The sequence below is a fragment of the Tympanuchus pallidicinctus genome, unplaced genomic scaffold (assembly GCF_026119805.1).
Source record: "Tympanuchus pallidicinctus isolate F22 unplaced genomic scaffold, pur_lepc_1.0 scaffold30, whole genome shotgun sequence".
Taxonomy (NCBI): domain Eukaryota; kingdom Metazoa; phylum Chordata; class Aves; order Galliformes; family Phasianidae; genus Tympanuchus; species Tympanuchus pallidicinctus.
In genome coordinates this window covers 5,983,534-6,004,562 of record NW_026294748.1, presented here as the reverse complement: position 1 = coordinate 6,004,562, position 21,029 = coordinate 5,983,534, and the positions used below count along the sequence as shown (strand labels likewise).

General features: G+C 50.4%; 1 protein-coding gene across 8 annotated transcripts; it reads left to right on the top strand.

Moving 5' to 3' along the window:
* The first annotated feature begins 1,774 nt into the window (after positions 1-1,774).
* Positions 1,775-21,021, top strand: MSANTD2 (Myb/SANT DNA binding domain containing 2). 8 transcript variants are annotated; one of them, XM_052697241.1, is made up of 5 exons: positions 1,775-2,286; positions 11,451-11,495; positions 12,089-12,347; positions 13,950-14,010; positions 19,616-21,021. In XM_052697241.1, exons 1-5 carry the CDS (start codon positions 1,789-1,791, stop codon positions 20,466-20,468), a joined length of 1,716 nt encoding a protein of 571 aa, XP_052553201.1. In that variant the 5' UTR covers positions 1,775-1,788; the 3' UTR covers positions 20,469-21,021. The 8 variants fall into 8 exon arrangements, with proteins under 8 accessions (XP_052553201.1, XP_052553206.1, XP_052553202.1 ...); XM_052697246.1 differs by lacking the exon at positions 19,616-21,021 and adding an exon at positions 14,159-19,057; XM_052697245.1 differs by lacking the exons at positions 1,775-2,286; positions 11,451-11,495 and adding exons at positions 2,317-6,746; positions 7,734-7,856.
* The last annotated feature ends 8 nt before the right edge of the window (positions 21,022-21,029 follow it).

Here is a 21,029-nt window from a genome sequence, read left to right as displayed (position 1 = left end):
GAGCGGTGATGGGTGCAGCAGCTTTTTGGGGACACAGCAGCAGTGGAGGCATCCCTTTAGGGAACCAACTCTGGGGCACATTGGCAGGGATTGCAGGGCCTAGGGACACGGCTCTGGGGGCACACAGCAAGGCTGGCAGTGAGACATGCTAGTAAGGTTTCAGTGGGTGCATCACTTAGGGAACCTACCGGCAAGTGGGCTGACAATGGCTGAGCACCTCTGTGGATGAGTCGTGGGCTCGGCAGCACATACACCCCTTTGGGATGCAGTGACAGGGGATGCAACCCTCTGGGGATGCGTCACAGTAACTGGCAATGGGTGCAGTGACGATGAGTGCCACAGGGCTGACAGCGTGTGCACCCCTTTGAGGACACACCAGCAGTGAGTGCATTCCTTCTGGGGACATGGTGACAGTGGGAGCACCTCGCTGGGGATGTGTCACAGGACTGGCAGTGGGCGCAGCCTTCTGGGGACATGTCCTGGTGTTGGTAGGAGATGCACCCCGATGGGGACACCCAGGATACCCCCACGGCCCCGCTCCCCCGGCCACTCACAAAGAACCTACAGCTTTGCACCCCCCCCCCCCCCGCCCGGGGGCGGTTAATATATTCCAGCGCCTGCAGCTCATGAAATGTGTAACGTCGCAGCCGCGGTAATCCCAGTAATTAGAATGGGATAATTACGGCTCTGATTGCTCCCGGGCCGCTCCCCGCCAGATGTGCTGCAGCCCCCCTCGCCTCGCCCGGTGCCACGCACGGGTTTGTTTAACCAACACGGCGCTAATTAACGCATTTTGCTGCACGGGAGGGGGAGGGATGGGATGAGCAGCGCTCACCCTTAGGGACCCCCAGCGGTCCCCAGCAGCGGCTCGAGGGGGTCCCTGCTCCCCTTCGTTACTGCCCCGCACTCATCAATCACAGCCCGTGATGCCCCTCTGCTCAAAGCCCATTTAATTGGGATCGTGGTGGGGGGACAGCTGTGGCACACACGGGGCAGCCTTTGTGCTGTGCTCTGTCTTTAGACTGGGGGTTCTTACACTGGTCCTTTTATTGGAGGGTGCTTGGTCCTTCTATTGACGGTCCTTACACTGGTCCTTACACTGGGAGTGCTCAGTCTGTGTCTGGGGGATGCTCAGCTCTGCTGTTTGGAGGTGCTCAGCCCCTGTGCTGAGGGACGCTCAGTCCTGCTCTTATGAGGGCGTTCGGTGTCGATGTTTGAGAGTGCTCAGTCCTGATGCTGGGGTATGCTCAGCCCCAAATTTGGAGGAATGCTCAGTGGCTGGGGATGTGCTCAGTCCGGATTTCGGGGGATTCTCAGTCCTGAGTCTCGGGGTTCCTTGGACTCGATGCTGAGTAGATGCTCAGCCCCAGACTTTGGGGGATGCTCAGCCCCGATGTTGGGGGACATTCAGCTCATGCGCACAAAGGCAGACAAGGGCCGTCTGCCTTTTTTACAAGGCGATTCTGCGGTCCCACCCCACCGCTACCCGGCGCCCCAGTGCTGACCCGCCCCTCAGGCCACCCCCACCTCAAGCACCGCCCCCTTCGGGATAGCAGCAAATTAACCACGCCCACGAAACACGCCCACGCCCACAATCGAGAAAGCCCCGCCCCGCCAGCCAAGGCCACGCCTCCGACGGCCACGCCCCGCGCCTCCCGTTGACCACGCCCACCTCCGACCACGCCCCCGCTCGTCCCGCGCCCCATCCCGCTCTTCTCGCCACTACCGGAAGTCCCACCCGCGGCGAACGGCGCGTCACTTCCGCCTGCTCGGTCCGGCAGCTCCAATATGGCGGCGTCCTGCGGCTCCTCGCAGCTCCCCGCCGCCGAGCCGCCCCTCAAGATCCCCAAGATGGAGGTGCTGTCGCCTGGCTCGCCGGGCGCGCTGAGCGACGGCAACCCCAGCCTCTCCGACCCGTCCACCCCCAGCGGCGCCTCCCCGCTGGGCCCGGGGCCGGCAACCGGCGGGGCCGGGCTGGGGGGCGGCGGGGCGGCGGGGGGCCGCGGCGGAGCCTCGCCCTCCGTCTCGTTCTCCCCGGGCGGAGCCGCCGCCGCCGCCGCGGCCGCAGCGTGCCGGGGGATGTCCTGGACCCCGGCGGAGACCAACGCGCTGATCGCCGTGTGGGGCAACGAGCGGCTGGTGGAGGCCCGCTACCAGCAGCTGGAGGGCGCCGGCACCGTGTTCGGCAGCAAGGCCCCCGGGCCCGCCATGTACGAGCGGGTCTCCCGAGCGTTGGCCGAGCTGGGCTACGAGCGCACCCCCTCACAGTGCCGGGAGCGCATCAAGGTACCCCCGGCCCCGCGCGTGGAGGGCCCGGGGGTGGGGGGTCGAGCTTGGGATGGGCCGCGGCCTCCTTCGGTTGTGGGCCTGGTGCTGGATCCCCTGGCTCAGGCGACACCTGTGGGTCTTCGTGCACAGGCAGTGTCCTATGGCACCGTGGCCCTGGGGGGATTTTGACCCAGCCTCTGATGCCCTCCAGCATCGTTGCAGCTGTGTAGTGGGAAGGGAGCTCCTGTTGTTCTGTGATGGAGCATTGCTCCTGGGGTCCCCTTGCTCCTGGGGTCCCCTTGCTCCTGGGGTCCCCTTGCTCCTGGGGTCCCCTTGCTCCTGGGGTCCCCTTGCTCCTGGGGTCCCCTTGCTCCTGGGGTCCCCTTGCTCCTGGGGTCCCCTTGCTCCTGGGGCCCTTCATGGCTGTGGAGTAGCCTTGTGGCTATGGTGTTTCCCCTGGGTTGCCTGCTTTAATTACGGGGCTGTGTTAAATGGTACAGCCAGCCGGCTTCTGTGGTGCTGGATTTTAAAGAGTTGGCTCTCTACTTGTATCATTCCTTGGGGAGAAGATAAAGCCAGGGCTCAGGCAGGAAGCAGCAATCCACATGCTGCCCTCATACAGAGGGAGCTGTGGACTCGGACTGGTGGGATGTGAGGAACCTGTGGTCCATAGGAGCTGCTGCAGGCTTCAGGCTGTAAATATGAATAAAGTGCAGAAGGTAGAATTAAATGCTGAGGTCCCTTAAGGCTTGCTTCCCCTTTCATGACCCATTTGGTTTCCAGTGCAGTTGCTTAAAATGTTGATCAATTAGAAAGGAACATTTTGTTAGTTCTTGATATCGCTGGTGTTGTTGGATTCTCTTTGCCCTGTTCTGTTCATCATCCAGACCTTTGATTTGCAAAATGCATGAAACAAGGAACTGGGCACTTCTGCAGTGTTAATAGAGACTGGTGGCAGTATGTCTGGTGGGCAGCTCTGTGTTACTGAGCATCCCGTGAGATGCTCAGGAGCAAATGAGCAGGGGCTTTGCCCTGCAGTGTCTGATTAGCATTTGTCTTTGGAAAAACTGTTGAAGAGAAGCAAAACTCTTTCTTATAAACATTTTGCTTTCTGAATGTATGTTCTTATGTCATCTCTTTGACTTCTTGTATCTGTCTGCTTGGGGATTTATTTTCCTGAATGCATCAGAACATTTGGGAGGGAGGGAAACGTTGCTTTGAAGCAGGCACTTCATGCACCACAAAAATTCTCCAAGTCTCTTGTTTTTGAGCAACATCCAGCTTCAATCAGGCCTTCCACAAATCTGGGACACTTGGAGTTTTGCTAGTGTTGAAAAAGCTCCAAGGGCAGTTTTCCTTGTCTACACAGCCCTACTGTTTCTGGTTGTTGGGGGAGTTCCTGCTGCTGTTGTTAAGGGCTGCTGCCTCGGCTGTGGCTGCAGCTGTACAAGGAATTGCCTCACCGAGTGCAGAGCAGTTTGCAAGGAGAATATTTGTCCCAGAGCTGACCTGGCTGGGCGGTGTGTGTGGAGGGCTCTGGTTGGGGTGGGAAAGCGCCCTCTGGAATGTCTGTTTCCCAGCAGCTCGTGGTGCTGTTACCAGAGACACTTCTTCCTGTCTGTTGAGAAGCGCTTTGGCAGCAGTCTTTTGTCGGTGACATTTATAAGTTGCAAAGAAACTATGAATTGTGTTTTTATATGTAGGTTTAGAGGGAAGGAGGGACTCTGAGGCTCACTGCACTGCAATAGCTTCAAGAGCAGCTCCTGAAAGACCTCTTAGACGTTTCCCTACAGATGTTTGTAGCCAACACGCAGCTCGACTGCACGGACTCTTCTTAAGTGAAGTCCACAGCGGGCGCCGGGTCGGAGGCTCGATGAGGAGCGGTTCCTGCCGCCGTCCTCCGCACGCCGCTGGTTCCCGCTGGCGCCTCGGCGCCTCGCCCGGTTGCCGGCATCCCGCGCGGGTTCCGCCCTGCGCCTGGCGCCGGGCCGCGCTGCTGTCCAAGGTCCTGCACGGCCCCCGTGCTCCGCCCTGGGGGTCTTCGTCGCTGCGCTCTCGGGAGATTCGGACGTGTCAGCATGGCAGAGCTTTTCACGATCCTTGGGCTTTTCGAGAAAAACGGGCCCTCGTTGAAAAGCTCCATTTTTGGTAGAGCCAAAGGTTGAGTTTGCTACAGGAGTTATTGAAATAGTTGCATTAGAATTGAAGAATCGTCTGCTTGGCTCTTTCTTGCTCAGCTGAGGGTGAAAATCACTTTGAACACAGAGAGGTTGATGTTTGACTTTCATTTTAAGATGGAGCAGGAAGGCTTGGGCTTGCTGTTGGAACAAGGGCGGTTCACAGACTCTTCATAGTCTTATGCTATCCGTTGTCAGAGCTAAAAGCAGAGCTGAAGCAATGGTGATGGATGAGTGCTTTGCTTCACCGTTCCACTAGCCTGCTGTCCCCCATTTCCATGATTTTATAGGATAGTTGGACTTAACGTCCCTCAAGGGACAGTGCTGTAAGGATTTGCTGATTGATTATGAATGTAAATCGTGCTTAAAATGTGTCAAATTCAACTTAGTTTATAAATACATTGTAGGTTAGACCTCAGTATTGGCTTTCAGGGCACCCAAATTTCCTGTGCTCTGCCAAATCTCGAGGAGTGTTAGAAATGAGATAGAGAGGAAAAAGTCAGCTCTGCAGAACAAAGTTTTCCAGCTCTCCAGTTGTATTGCATGTATGTATGCATTCTCTCCTAATTCAAACTGGATGTAAAGCAAGGTCCCAGTTCACATTTTGTCTGTCTTCTAACATCTGCATGTGCTTTTCTGCACATAAGCGGTGCTGGCCTGCAGTCTGCAAATGAGACCATTGCTTGGATCTGCACTCCAGAGTGCCTGTTTCAAATTCGGGGGGTCACACGTAATAATTCCAGCAAGTACTCCTAGCTTATTGCTGCGTGAGAGCCTGGCTTCATGACTTTGATGCCTGTGGACCAGCTAGCTCAGGGATTGGGAGCTGCGGGAGTGTTTCAATGTTTTGATTTCTGCCTGTTGGGTCCTCAGAAGCCATCCTGTGCCTCACAGTTCCCTCATCCTGGCATACCAAGCTGTGTCCTGAATCTCTGCTGGCACAGCAGTGCGCTCTGACCATTCCTGCAGTTGTGATCTCACAGCTCTCGTTAAAGAATTGTTTACTGAAGCACGTGTACTTTTCCTCCAGCCCTGCTCTTCTTTGCTAAGTGTGATCGCAATCCAAGTTTGGAGAATTAGCCTGGCTCAGCAGTTGGTGCATCCCCAAACCAGTCCCCTCTGTGCAGCATTGTGGAGCATTCAGCTATTTGTTTTGACCTCAGAACTATTATTTGAGGCAGAGGATGAGATATTTTGCAAAACTCTTTCCAGATTTGAATGCAGTCACTTCTATTTTGTGCCCTTCACCAGGCTTATTGTTGCTTCAGAGCAGGAGGTGAGCTGCTAACGAGTGGCAGAGTCACAATCACAGAAAAATGAGTATCACCTCGTGCTGTGACGTTCCATACGAAGGCCAAAAAAAGCTGATGCATCCAGTATGTAGGCTTTGTTATTGCTTCAGATCAGGCAGTGAGCTTGAACGTCACTGTTTCATGCTCTTCCAACCTCTGAACGTGTCATTCGCAAGCTCTGCTCCTGGTGAGGCCCGTTGCCCTTGTGCTTGTTTTCTGCACACAGTGACCTGCTGCTCACCTGGCAGGAGGTGGAAGGTGTCTGCTGGGTTGTGATTGTCCACAGAATGTGTGATTTATTTTGCAAAGTGAAAAAAAGCACCTTGAAGACAGCAGTTACGTGCTTTCACACGGGGAATGCAGGCACAAAGGGGAGAAGTGGTGCTGCTAACATGAAACAGGGTGGAATGAGGAATTATGCTTGGATGTCAGCTGTTCGTGTGCTCTTGCTTTAAGCTATATGTAAGATGATGATGACAGGGTTTACTTTCAACGTGGCTGTGTTTTTTGCTGCTTTATGATGTAAACAATCTCTTTTTAAATCTTTGTAGCGCGAAGTCGTTTTGAAAGAAGGAAGCGCTGCACTGGCTGTCTCTGGTGGGACTCCTGCAGCAATGCAGTGTGACCTTCTGTGTGCTCCAGGAGATTGAATTTCTCCCAGAATTTCATCACTGGGTTCAATAACCTTAAGCAGAGTGGCTCTCTTTTCAAAGGATTTCCAAGGATGAAGTTATCAGTCTCTTTACCAGCAGCTTATCACCTTCAGAACAGCTTTGCCTTCCATTTTTTAATGTATTTTCCCTTGTCTTCTGTTACTCAGGCCGAGATCCTTGTCCCTGTGGCTCCACCCTCTGCGATGTGCACAGGCAGTGTTCAAGTTACCTCTTGATCTTTCTTCGTCTTAAGTAGGTTCAGATGCCTCTAGTTTTCCAGGCTGGGTCACTTTGCAGTTCCTGTCCTGAATGCTCTCCAAGAACTCACTCCTCGCTGGAGAACTTCACAGGCCCCAGTAGGTGGGAGCAACTTTCTGTTGACATTCGTAAACTGGACAATATGAATCTGTTCTTTGTCAGTGAAGAGTTTACTTGCTTTACTGCTTCTTGGACATACCATGAGACTGCCGTGGAGGAGCATCTCTGGAAGATTTGAGCATCACGTGCAATGGATGCTCTCGCACAGCAGCTGTGTCCGCTCCGTGTGTGGGCCACTTGCTGGAGTGCTGTTCAGGGAGGCAGGTTAGCACCACAGGCCAGAATTTCCCATTTTCTGGGGAGCAGCTCTGCCAGAAGCACTTTGGTGGAGGCTCTGGCATGCAGGTGTGCCCTGAGATTCCCCTCCCAGAGAAACAAAGTTAGCAGTCTGCTTCTACTGCAGAGGTCGGGGCTAAAAGCAGCTCGCTCTGGCATGTCTTTGAGCAGGCAGCGAGTCACAGTTGTGAAGGTTAAATCTTGATTTGGGCACACGTTATTTGTGCCTCTCAGGAGGGGAACCACTTAGGACCCAGATCTTAAAGTCCTCCCAGTTTTTAATACGTGCCCCTAGGCTGTACACACAGTGGGCTGCAATTGTGGACATGTCAGTGGCAGTTATACTGCAGAAACTGCATTGACGTCAGAAGAGAGTCCCAGTGGCAATGATGCAGTTGCTAGATGGTTGATTTTGGATTTTGTTTATTCTAGAAGTAACTGAATGCACCTGAAATGTTCAACAGAGTGAAGCTGGTGTGAAAGCACAGAGCTTTAAGTGCCTGTGTGGGTGCAGATTGACTTCCACTACTGTTCCAGATTCTGCTGCATCCTGCTAAATCTGTCAATCTGGAGGCTAAGGAGATGATGCTTTCTGGACTGCTGTGGGTCCCACAGTTACTAACCTTTGTTTTGGTCATTGTTTCTGGTGAAAACTGGAGTTAAGACAGCTTTTGGTATTTTTCTTACAGCTTTTCCTATTGGTCTAGATTTAGATGTTGCTTTCTATTGATAACGATTTCTCTGTGCAGCTAAATCACAAAGGCTGAGGTTGGACTCGCCTGGCATGGACCTTTCTTTGGAGACCACAGCCTCAGGACGGGCGTTTGCATGCTTCTAGGATCGTGTGTAAAGCTCCCAGCTTTCAGAACTATGTGAGTAGTAACCCATGGGGTGCCACCCGTGTTGATGCTTTCTGCCTCCCATCTGGAGCTTATTCTGGAGCAGAGCATTTTCCCTACCACCTGCAAGAGGGTTTGTGCTGCTCTTAGTCTGTGGCCCTGCTCTGCCTGCTCATTTGAGACCTGGAACCAACAGGGGTAGGCCTGTGTGGTCCCTTTGGCTTGCCAAATAGCTGGTATCTAACCTATCAAGTACTTCTTGGATTTCTTTGGTACAGACTGCTGTACTGAGGGTTATCTTTGGCCATCAGGCTTCATGGGTGGCATGGAGATGCTTGTCCCATTCACAGTGTTTGTGTGAAAACTCATGTTTAATTTTAAGGAATGAGTGTGTTTCTAAAGGCAGGACAATCTACTGAACATGGCTTTCATTGCTTTGGGGTAAGTAGTGAATAGAGTTTTTGGAACAGTAGTGACAGTAGTTTTTGGGTAGTGTAGGAAAGAACACCTTTACTGACCAAAATGGTGTGTGGGACTATTATTGGGTGTCCTAGCCCTTAAGAGCTCTGCTGTTAGTTCTTAATGGAAAGAATGGAAGCCCTTAGTACTGGTTGAATATCAGTGAAATTCTTCCAGGTCCCAGATGTGCTTTGGAAGTGGAATTCATCCTCTGTCAGACTGTAGCATAGCCTCCATGTGGTCCCTGGTGTAAACTTGGGGCAAAGCAATCTCCTAGCCCACAGTTTATCTTCTTTCTCTCAGTCTCTGGCAAAGTCCTGCAGTCCCGGGTTAATGGGCTCCATGAGATCCTGCTGTTGCAATAGGGTTTTTGTCTTGAAACTTGAGAGATTTCTGCCCCCAAACCTCTCCTTTTTAGTTAGTAGAAGTGGACAGCTTGATGTCTGCTGCAGTGGTTCAGAGAGCTAGAGGAGCCATGTATCCTTGGTGCAGGGGTGTAGAAATACGTTTATAGTCATCTAGGCTGGCCTCTGCCATAGGGTTTGATGCCTCTGTAAATAATACCTGTCCAGGCTTAGTTTGTTTAGATGTGTTGAACTGTGGTTCAGAAACTGGCAGTGGTGAAAAATCCACTGCATTTTTTTGTTAGATTCTGGCTCTTAGAAGTAACCTGCCTTAAAAATGTGTGGCTTATGGTACTGCCTGAGCATCCCTTGTCTGTGTCTCACAGCATGACTTTGCTTCTTCAAGTCATCATCCAAAGAGATGCCTGGTTTCTGTCTCAGTTTGGTGACTGACTTCTCTACTTCCCTGACCACCTGTCTTCCCTTGAGGCATTTACATCACTTTCATTGTTTCATTTTGGAGTCCTCTGGTCTGGAGCCAGAACTTTCAGGAAATTTTTGGCATGGAGGCACATCAGGATGCAATTGAGGCTTTGTTCTTTGGTGTAAAAAATTAATTTGACTGCCGGTGTATCTCTGAGTGCTGTGATCTGTGGCCACGTGCAGAGCTGGAGCCACTTCAGGCAGGTCTGCAGTAGGTTCTGCATGACTGCAGAGTGTTAAGGATGGATTTGCTCATGTTCTGTGGAGCAGTGGTAGACTTGGTTTCTCGAGCACTAAGTCATCAGCTGCCTTTCTGCTTGTGGTACGGCTCTCTTTAGAGTTCAAGCTGTGCTTTCTTCCCTTTTTATTGTGAGAACTGATGCTTCAGTTCAGAAGTACAGAAATAGGGCTTCTGGTGGTGGTATTCTTATTTAGACTTGATGTTCTCCTGCCTTTCACACATTTTTTTAACCTGAAAGTTCATGAGCCTGTGTGCAGAGCAGAGGATTCGACCACCTGTAGTCAGTTCTGTTTCCTTGTGTTCCAGCCAGTGTGGGAATGCAGGTTTCAGGAGCTTTCATGGCTCCAGTTATCCCTACATGCTGCAAAACCACCCTAGACTTCACAAGCCATTTCTTTTGTCCCGCTATGGTTTCATCTTTTGTTACTCGTGAGTATCCTGGCGTGACGAGGCAGGTAGCCTCTGGATACTGCCTTCCTCACTTCAGCTTCCTCACTTCATAAACCCGAGGACTCCTCCCTTCCATTAAGAGTTGAGTGGTGCTGAGTGCTGTCCTGTGTCACTGGACCTGGTCGAGGCCAGCAGCCAGCGTTTGATGGGTGTCATGGACAGGTAATTGTGACACTAGATGTGGGCAGGCATGTAGGTCACGGCACTGCTGGGTGGAGGCTGTGCCATCTAGCTAAGAGCACACAGAATCTGTCAGGTTGGAAAAACTTTCAAGATCACCGAGTCCAACCCAGCCCACCCCACCAGCAGCCACTGACCATCCCTCAGTGCCACATCCCCGTGGTCTGGAGCACCTCCAGGATGGTGGCAGCACCGCTTTCCTGGGCAGCTGGTGCCTGAGAATCACTGCTCCTTTGGAGAATGAATTTTTCCTGATATCCAACCTGAGGCACACCTGACCATTCCAAATCTTCTCAATGCTTCCAAAGGTGTTCTTGTTGAAGTTTTGCCAACTAAACTTATCTGTACCCCCGGGCATAGAAATGAATTTGTCTGCAGTGAGTAGTGACACTTCTCATGGATGGGTTCTTGATTCTGGGATTGCACAGCTGGTTGTTTTCTACCCCAATTGCAGCAGAGGTGTTGGAAATGTAAAAATTTGCTGGTCCAAGGAGGATCTGCCTGTTTTCTCCTGAGAGGCAGCAAAGACAGAATCAGGAGAGGCTGGTGCTGCCCAGCTGAGAATCCCCGATCGCTTTCCCAGAGCTGCTGATAGAAAGTGGTGCTTATTGCTGCCTCTGGGCTCATTGGGCTTTTGCCGTGTGTTGGTTTTTTGGTTTTGAAACAGCAGAGTAAAACTGACTTGCTGCTTAGCAGCTTTGCTGCTGCTCCCAGGGCTCTGAATATCACGAGGAGACGGGCTAGGAGTGTATTCCTCTCCTGCTGATGCTGTTGAACAAGGTGTTTGAGGAGCATTGGATGCGTTGGAGCTTTCTGTAGATGTGAAGTTCCTTTTGGGGGAAAACCAACCATTTTATGCAATGATGTGTATTTGCTTGTTGTTTAAGAGCTGTAGTCCTTCTTCAGAAAACAGGATGACCAAACTATTCCTGAATTAATGCCTCTTTGGAGCTCTAGAGGTGGCTTAGATTGCCATTCTGTGTAGCATCTGAACAACCTAGTGAATGTTGTGTGAGAAAATGTGTTCTACAAATCTATCAGTCTGCAAATTGCTGAGATTTGCAGGATAAAGTTGAAGCATGATGTTATCTTTTAAAAGCAGAGTGGTGGTTGAATTAAAAACACACTGAGAGATGCACACAAAGGTTCTTCCCCACCCAAATATCTGCCTGGATCTGGGCTAGGGGGGAGCTGTACAAGTCTATGAGTTTTGTCTGCAGCTTTGCCTTTCTGTCAGGCAGTGGGTGTTATGTGTAGCTGCCAGCTTGGCCAGTAGCACAGGATGGTAGAGATCACCAAAACCAGGTTGGGTTTTTGGATTTGTCATTTTTGGAGGCTTCAACCTTAGCGCTGAAAGCTGTCGTAGTGAATTACTAGCCAGAGCCATCTGAGTTATGTTTCTTTCTTAATGATTGATATCAAAGTCTGGGAATGTGGAGCATTATTGATTTGACCTCTTTTAAATTTCAGCAGCTTCACAAGAGGCAGAGTGAGTTAGTAAGGAATGCAAAATATGTAAGTAATATATATTTTATTAGCTGAATAGCTTAGGCATACATTTTGTACCTTGTGTCTTCTTACCAGAGTAAGGAAGGTTGGACTGTCTGTGCTTTTGGGGACTTCTTTCTTTCTTCCTTTCCATCTCCTCCCTGCTTCACCTTCTCCAGGCTGTGGGCACAACACCGGCTCTGCTTTCCCCCTCTTGTAGTCGGTGTGCATTTTCTTGGCTGATTGGTATCTCTGACTGGGGATCTGTTGTTTATTTTCCCTGTGTTACGTGGCAGATCTGGGGGGGTTTGAAGTGGGGAGGAGAATAAATGAATCAATTGCCCAAGTTAAATCAATGAACCTGTAGCTGCTGTACAACTCTGTTCTGTGTTGTAGATGTTAAAGCTAAAACCTGCATCAGGAGCATCGGGTACATAATGATGCTTCCTGCCAGGTGCAGATTAACTTGACAGCCTTGCATTTAGCTCATGAGCGTGTGGCAAGTACTGATCAGCAGAAGTAAAATTCTAAACTCTGCCTGGCAGTCGTGTAACTGTCTGCTATGTGTGCTCTGCTGAAGCAGCACCTTTGGGTGAGTAACACGCAGCTTTCTGTCTCAGACCCTCCGCAGGTGTTACAGCCGTGTGAAGGAGCATGGTGTTGGGAAGAGGAAAAGCAGCTACACGTTCGAACAGCTGGAGCAGGTGTTTGGGCAGGGAGGATGGGATTCCCAGCCCTGCCAGCCTGTCCTCATCAACAGCAGTGGCTTGTACCAGGAGCTGGAGTCGGATGGCAGCACCATGGAGGAGTACTCGCAGGAGGACTGGGGAAACCACAGTCAGGATCTTCATTGCTACCAGACCGGTGAGCAGGAATTAGGTAAGGAGTCCTGTTAATGCTTCCCCACTCTCTGTGCTCTGTGTTCATACAGTCCCCCCTTTCATGTCTGGGAGACGTAATGTGCTCAAGTGCTAAACCACTGATGTCCATGGGGAGGAAAGGGAAATAACCATCAAAAGCAGACAGTGGTTCTTGGAGGCTGCTGGAGTATCAGGATCAGGAGAAAAGAAGGGTGATGTGGCCATAAACCTTGGCAAAGGAGGCAGTACGTTCCCTGGCTCCCTGTCCCTTCCACCCACTGCTCAGTTTTTCTTCCCCCGATGGGATCAGGGAGGTGCTTCCCTGTCAGCAGTGCCCAGCTTTGAGGTCCTTGGGTGCCAGCTACCACTCATCCACTGTTTACTTCCAGGCTGCTCCTATTCGTACCAATGACTGTTTTCTCCTTCTTCCCATACATCCTAACTGCTGTGTTTGCTTCAAGCACACGGATATGCTTGTATGCAGATGTGTGGTGTTCAGAGTGCTTTTCCTGCTTGAATTAGTAGTGTCAGCTTCAGTGCGTACAAATGAGCACATGAGCTAATTTGGAGATTTGGTTGTTGCCTGTGGCTGTTTCGCTTTGTCCAACGGAGGCAGCCTCCACATTCTCGATCAGCAAAGCGAGCACACACTGATCTGAGCTGTCGTGTCCAGCTGCGGTGAAGAAGTGGGTTTCTTCAAGTACATTTGTGTCTTGACCACTGTGTTACGGCGTGAAGCATGGAGGAAAAGGAATTCTTTTCATGGAGGAAATAGAAGTTGATCAAATCCAGCAGTTAGAACACAGTGGGGAAAAGATGTTGATGTGGTTTTCCTTGTGATCTGCGGGCTGAAGTGGGGACAGGAAGGAGATGCAGTCACCTGTCGGCACGCATCTTTGTTCAGGGGACTGGGGGCGGTGAACGCTGTAAAAGAGTCTTAAATTGCAGTTTGATATTAAAGCAGCCAACTTGCAAATTAACCACATTCTGGTTCTCTCAGACTTCTTCCTCTGGGAGCTTAGAAGTCAGAAATATGTGGGAGAGAAATGGTGGGGAGACGGCGATGTTTCGAAACGTGCGTAAATGGCAGCTAATTCCATCTGGTTGTTCTGGTGACTCAAACTGTGGTCTCCTGGTTTGTGGCCGTTTTCCTTCAGTTGAATTAAGAGAGATTTGTGTGTGCTTGGGGTGGCAGCATTCCTGATGTCGAGAGAAGAGAGAAGCGTTTGGCACATAAAATCTAAATGGAATACAGATGCATTTGTCCTGGTGCTTGCTGTTTAAATGTGCTATTGAAAGCAGAACAGTCTTTCTTTTCTTCCCTCAGTGTAGTTAGTAATTAAATTGACTTGTGGTTTAATTGCAGGAATTATGCTCTTGTCCTTGAAAGGTTTTGCACTTGCAGAGGCAGGTACAGATCTTGTAACTGGCCACATCGTTTCCTAAGGAAAACCAAAAACTCCACTTAATGTAGGAACTGGAGCTGCCCTGTGCATGTGGCAGGGCTTGGTGGGCTTAGGAAATAAGATGGATTGTAACTTCAGCCTTAAAAAAATAAAATAAGTAATATTCCTGCTGCCTTTTATTTTAAAAAATAACTGTGTTGGGTCTTACCTTTCAGATGAAATGCCTACCACAAAAAGAACATTAAAGATAAAACAGGAATCTTCAGAAGATGCTCAGTAAGTAATTTATGAATGCTTTACCCTGGAATGCATTTCCCTGGGGATGTTGTGCAGGAGGGAGGATGTTTGAAACTTCTGATTATAATTATAAATACATTGTGCAAGACTATTCATACACTTGAATCTGCTTTATGCATTATTCCAGTTACCTCAGAACGTTCGAAAAGCTTCACAGCTTTGTCCTTTCTGGGCTCCATCATGCAGCCAGCAGAACGGCTCACCACTGAATGCGAGGACTGAACGTGCGGCTCGGATCCACCTCAGGCTGCCAGGGCTGTGTGTGGCAGGCTGTGGTTATCATGGGATGAGCCCAGGCTCTTGAGCTTCTGAAATGTGTTTTTTCCATCTGCCTGAAGTTGCCTGAATTTCGCCCATTTGGGTACAAGGAAAAACAATAAGTTGTTTTTTTTTAAAGAGCAGTAATTATGTTGTGGTGTATATTTTCCACTACACCAGTGGCAGGACCTGCATGCCCAGGTGGTGCTGACCAGATATTTGCAATGGATCATAAGTGGAGGAAAGCGAGTGAGAAGTGAGGCTCCCCCAGTAGTGCGTGCTGTTGACTTGGCTCGTGTGAGTAATGCTCACATTAAAAGTTGGTGCATTTCCCCTCCTTGGTGGAAAGCATGCCAAAGTTTGTGATTTCTTTTATTTTCATAACTTTCCAGAGCTGACTTGTAACCTTTTGGATTGGTTTAATCTGACAAAGACTGAAGCATTTAAAATGTTTTAAGCATGTGAATCTCCGTTGCCTCGCCAACAATAACACAGAGTGTTTCAAAAAATGAATCGTGCCGCGGTCCTGCAGAGCAGGGCTGCTTTCTTCCAGCCTCTGGGTTTCAAACCCTGTAGGGTGAGTGTAGCTCTGTCTGTAGTGGGATGAGCTGTCTCAAATCCACCTGCAGGCCCCTTGAGGGGGACATGTGGGCATGGTGTCCTGCACCACTTCTCCCCATGGCTGAGCTGGCTGAAGTCAGTATGGCGTTTCTTAGGCTGCAAAGTGAGTTTGTGTAGGACAGTAATTCATCAGTGCTGTACAGGTTTATGTAGTGTCTCTGGGTAGCAGCAGAGGCTTTTTACTGGAAGTAAAGGATTTTTAAAAATTCCACATATGTATGTAGTTATTTTTAATGAAAAGCCTGCATTGTGATGGCTTAGCTTCATCAAAGTCCTCAGTTAAGCTGTTTTGATGGTGATTTTTGTCTTCATATGAACTGAATTCAGGGTAGCATCTCAGGGATGGGCATGAAGGAAAACACTTGTTTTTCAGCATAAACATCATCACCTCTTTGAACAGCTCGTTAGGATGGCTCTGGGGTAATTCTACCTGCAAATTCTACCTTCAAGGCGTGCCTTAGGGAGTTGCACAGAAAAGAATTCTGAATGTTCTGAGGCCGAAGCTCAGAGAAGCTCGTGTTGTGTGAAGACTGCCTGAGTTTTCTCTGCCAGCTTGTTGTTGTGCAGGTGCATGGCTGGAGCTCTGACTGCTCAGAGCTGGGGGTTTCTTTTCTGCCCCTGAAGCTCTCTCTAAAATGTATGGAGGCCTCTGAACTCCTAGGCGTGTTGTGAAGCGTGTGGATGATAAGCCAGTCGGTGCTCAGTGAAAGCACAAAGTGACTTCTAACACAGAAATTTGCTGAAAATGCCTTTTTTTTTTTCTCTGCTATGAGGAACGAGGAACTTTTAAACTCTGAAGTCTTTTAAAGTTGAAAGAAACTTGAAAATTCTGCCTTTTTACTACATCAAGCAATGGAAAGCAAAGCATTAAAGAAGAGTTCTCCCTGCCTTCTGCACTGTCAGGCTCTTCGTAGGAGGCGTCAAAGGCAGCTTTTCAGGTTGGGTTTTTGGAAAGTGGAGGATCCCTGCATGCTGCTGTGGCAGGGTTTGCTTTGTCCAGTTCATTGCCTCAGCAGTTGTCTTGGACATTGGATAAGGAAACCAGTGTTGAGTTTGGAATGATTACAGGCGGTCTGGAGAAGCCTTACTGGTACTGTAGATAAGCTGAGTATTTATTTATCATCTTTTAAAAAAAGAGTTGTCTAATTTTAAAAGCCATAGCAAATAATACCAAACAGCTTCTTGTTTTTGGCCCGTGTTTTAAAATGCATGTAGCTTATTGCAAAGAAAGCAGACCTTCAGTTCATCTGCTTTCTTCTGCACGTGGAAGTTTGAAGCAGAAGTGATCTCAGTGAAATGGGGGGCGATGATGCGTTCAACCTGTGCAAAGTGCAGAATTTACGTGGTGGTGCTGCCTGACTGTGGGCGCACGCGATCTTGAAATGCTGCCCTGCTCTGGGAGGTCGGAAGGAATTGCTCTGCAGCGCCACCACCTCCGGGTTCCCAGCTGTGGTCCTGGGGCTGTGAAAACCGGCAGAGGTCTGGCAGGAGATGGTCCGACAGGAGCCCTCTGTGCTCCCAGGGGGGAACTGCAGAGCCGAGCAGAGCAACTTGCAGAGAAACACGGGAGATGGCTTTGTGAGAAACAAGGCAGGATTATTTTCCTGACAGGAGGGAAGAAGGTGGGAGCGCGACGCCGGCCGGGCTGTGCGCCTCGCGGTGCCTCGCAGCGGGTTGCAGGTTGCACGGCCTCTTGGCAGTGGCAGCTGCCTCCCGACTTCGGGTAGAAAACAGGCATTCTGCGTGCTGTGAGGTGCACGGAGATCTCCTGTGTTTCGTGGGTTGCCTTATTCCCAGAGGTGTGGGAGGAAAGAGCTGGTAGGTGAGCTGCATCCTTGCCCTCTGCTCTGTCAGCTGGGCTCTCCCACACTGGCCGTGCTGGTGCATTTCCTTTGCTCTTCCCTCCAAGTAAATGTTTTGGAGAAGTGAAAACTGCTTCAGACTCTGTTCTACCATTTTAAATTTCAGAGGAGCGTGTTTTTTGACTGCAGGCTTTTTGAAGTTGAACTGGAAATGCTTGGGGAGTTAAATCCTTCACTGAAACCAGCTGTTTCAGTTTCTTTGAAGTCTGCTTTTGTTTGGAAACCGTGCCTTAGAACAAATTTGCACCAAGTCTCGAGTCTTTCCTTGTTTGAATTGCAAAAGCTTCTGAGGAGGAAGCGATGCATTGACCGGTGTGAGCCAGGCGCTGGGGGTCGCGGACCGACGATGTGGTAAAAGGCAGCTCGAGGGCACCTTCTACAGTTGAGAAATGAGATAGCCCAGTGGCGTGCAGGGCTGAGCCAGGATGAGCTCTGCTTGCTCAGGTACCGTGTATCTCTTTAAAGAGAGAAGTAGCAGCCTGGCTTTTGCTGTCTGTTGGTGTTTCCTCCTGCAGCCGGCAGAAAGAAGGGGCCAGCAGTGCGCCCTGCTGCGCTGGGGTTCTCCTCCTCTCTGCTCTGCCCTCAGGAGGCCACATGTGGAGCTCAGGTTCCCCAGTTCGAGAAAGAGTGAGAGCTGCTTTTCTAACATCTTTTGTCCCTCCTGCTTCCTCTGAAGCCCATGTCTCCTCTGATACGTGAAGCACTGCTGGGGATTCTCTAGTGAAATTATTCTTGTTCAGCAGTAGTTTGAATGACTAATTTTTATTTTTCTTCAGAGCTTCAGCTGTGTTTTGTGCTGAACTGAGCTTAGCAATAGTATTTATGGTGTAATTAATAAAGGTGTTGTTCTTTCTGTTGTTGTTCTTAGCTCTGTTCCTCTACTGTTGAATGAAAATCTACCCACACTGCATTCTGGCGTGTCTGGGTTTGGATGGGGCCGTTTCCTTAAATTGCATTCAGCTTCCTCTTGAATGCAATGAATGCTGGTGAAACACAGGCTGCTGTCGCACAGCCCTGCGCTCAGCCGGCTGCTTCCCGTGTCACCTTATCCCTTTTGTCTCCAGAGGATGAACTTGCACTTCCAGATGTCTGAACTGCAAGTTTGAGATGAGTCTTGCTGTGAGGAGAGTGATTTCAGCCTGGGCTGCTCAGACCCAGCGTGTGGGGCTTCATGTGGATGTGCAGCACCTCCAAGAAGCAGTTTTCTGGGATGAGAGGCTGTGTAATTGAAGCCCTCTTGCACTGCTGAAAGGGTCTGTAGAACCCAAACCTTTTTTCTTGGCGCTGTTACATCAGTATAGTGCAAAATGGTGCTGCACTGCACGGCTGCTTGGGGAGGTGGTGGGGTCACCATCCCTGGGGGTTCCAGAACCGTGGGGATGTGGCACAGAGGGAGGTGGGCAGGGAGCACAGTGGAGTGAGTTGGACTCGGGGATCTTAGGGGGTCTTTTTCAGCCTCAATGATTCTGGGACCCTATGATTTTGATTCTGTGAGCAGTAGAAGAAGGAATGTGCTTCTGTTCCACCTGGGGCAAAGAAGCAACTGAGTACCAGCCCCGTTCCTATTCCCTGCAGTCTGAGGGCTGCTGTCTGCTCTTGCTTAAGCACTTGCTCCATAACAAGTGGATACTTCTGACCTTACTGTCTCAGCAGCCCGTGCCCTAGCTGTTGGGAGCTGTTGTGGAAGGACAGTTCTAGGGAGGGTCGAGTGAGCAGCTTCCAAATCACAGTTCTTGGGCTGAGAGGTTTCTCAGTTACCAACACAGCTGCATTGTCTTCCTACAGATTGGATTATAGGACAGTAACTCCTGAAATCAGTAGTTCTCTCCACTAACTGTGCCCTAAGTGTCTCATTCATCAGGAAGGAAGCTGTTCCAGCTTGCTTCAGTTGTGTGCAAAAGCTCCCACCTGATCGCTTAGTGAAGTGTGAATGCCTGCAGTGCTGCTTGCCTCCCTGCTGCTGTCCTGTTACTGACAGCCAAAAGAGATCTTTGGAGACGCAGGAGCTTCTTTACTTCCCCTCTGGTGGGCTGCACACACAGCTGCTGGGTGCAGTACTCATTCTCAAACAAGAGGAGGATGGCTGTGCGCAGTTGGTTGGAAGCAACAGCCCCAGGTCACAGGGAGTGGGAAAGCTGAAAAAAATCTGTGATGTTTTTTGGATTATGGAAGCACGAAAAAACCCCAAAGAAAGTTCTGTGCTTTTTTCTGACTTTGCTTTAAAGCAAGGTGAAGGCAAATGCACTTGAACTTGTGCAAGGGAACAGCAGGCTAAGCTGAAGGAACTTGCACGTCTGTCAGTGACCGAGTGCTGCGTCCCTCTGACATTGTGGTACATGGGAGCCCTTTGCTGCCATGGCCTTCCAGCAGCAGGGGTGCGAGCTGTGCGCAGTGCAGTGCGGGGGCTGGCAGCCGAACCTTCCTCAGAGCTGTGTGCAGGGCAGCTCTGGTTCTCCTCTCCAGGTTCTCTCCTGCAGATCTTGTCGCACTAAATACCTTCTCCAGCAGGTGTATCTTGCTAGAGAGGTTTGATGAAGTTCTGCTTTGTTTATTGTTTTTGTTGTTAATGAGGTTAATGACGGTGGTGGTGTTACAGCCCGGCAGCTCGCATACGGATGCGGGACACATGTTGGAGTGGAATGCCCACTGCTTGAGGAGCGGCCTGCGCGGCCCGGTGCTGCTGCTGGTGGTGTTTGCTGTGGTCTTCCCACATCATAGAGGGGCCTGGGAAGCAGAGCTGGGGCTCGGCCCTGCTGTGTGGGCGGTGCTTTCTCCTGTAGCCCGGGATGGTTTGCAGCTCCAAGCCGTTACTGACAGCTTTACGCTTCTGTCCGTTTTTCCAGGAAGCGCGACGTCATGCAGAACATTATGCAAATCTTGGAGTCTGTGCAGTTGAAGTGGGAGCTGTTCCAGAGCTGGACGGACTTCTCCAGGCTGCACCTCTCCAACAAACTGGCCATTTTCGGCATCGGCTACAACACGCGCTGGAAGGAGGACATTCGCTACCACTACGCGGAGATCAGCTCGCAGGTGCCGCTGGGCAAACGGCTCCGGGAGTATTTCAACTCGGAGAAGCCGGAGGGCAGAGTCATCATGACCAGAGTGCAGAAAATGAACTGGAAGAACGTGTACTACAAATTCCTGGAGATCACCATCAGCGAAGCGAGGTGCCTCGAGCTGCACATGGAGATTGACTGGATACCCATCGCTCACTCCAAGCCGACGGGAGGCAACGTCGTCCAGTATTTATTGCCCGGGGGCATCCCCAAAAGCCCGGGTCTGTACGCCATCGGCTACGAGGAGTGCCACGAGAAGCCCCACTCGCCTCTGGCCGAGCCGCGGGGCGCCGATCCCAGCCATGAGACTCCGGGGGAGCTGGAGGCGCCGTCGCCGCAGGCCTCGCTGCGGGTGGAGATGGAGTCCGCCCGCATCATCTACTGTTACCTCGGCATCGCCGAGGTCAGGACTCTCCAGCAGTGCCTGTTTTTACATTTCCAGGCAAACACCAAAACCTTCAGCAAAGAGTGGGTTGGGATCAACGCGTTTTTATCTCAGAACTGCGTCGTAGAGCCCGGGGTCTCCCCAAAATCCATCTACATCAAATTTGTGGAAGTGGAGAGGGATTTTCTTTCCGCTGGCTCTTTGGTAGAGTGCCTGGAAAAAGCCATTGGATACCCCTTAAAATTCAACAACTGAATCTCGTCCTTCATAAGGACTGCGGCTTCTGCCCGTTCCCCATCTCACCGTCGGACGCTGATGGATGCTGCGCACGGCCGCCAGGCGAAGGCGCTGCTCAGCAGCGTTTGAGGGGGGCTGCTGGGCCGTGGAGCAGCGCGGGGCGACGAGGGCAGGCTGAGCCCTGCCCCGCACATCCCATACATTCCATGTCGGACGGAGCGGACGTTTCATACGAAAAGCTGTTTTCCACAAGGTCTCATTTTTACACATCCGTCTCTATAAGTGTTATTACAGATCTGAATAAATAAGCAATAGATAACGGCGAGTTAAATCTTGAATCACGTTAAAGGAGACTGTTTTTCAAAGCCACCCTTAGATACTATTGTATATAATTTAGAAATTCACTTTTTTCACCCATCCAGTGTTCTCCTATCTCCAAACAGTGTTGCCTGCAAAGACTTTTGTTTCTGTGATGTATTCCACTTTCCTAGTAGTGTTGCCATATCCGCTTTTATTTTATTTTATTTTATTTTTTAACATTAAAATAATTCCCGGGCTTTTATTATTTTTATTTTTATC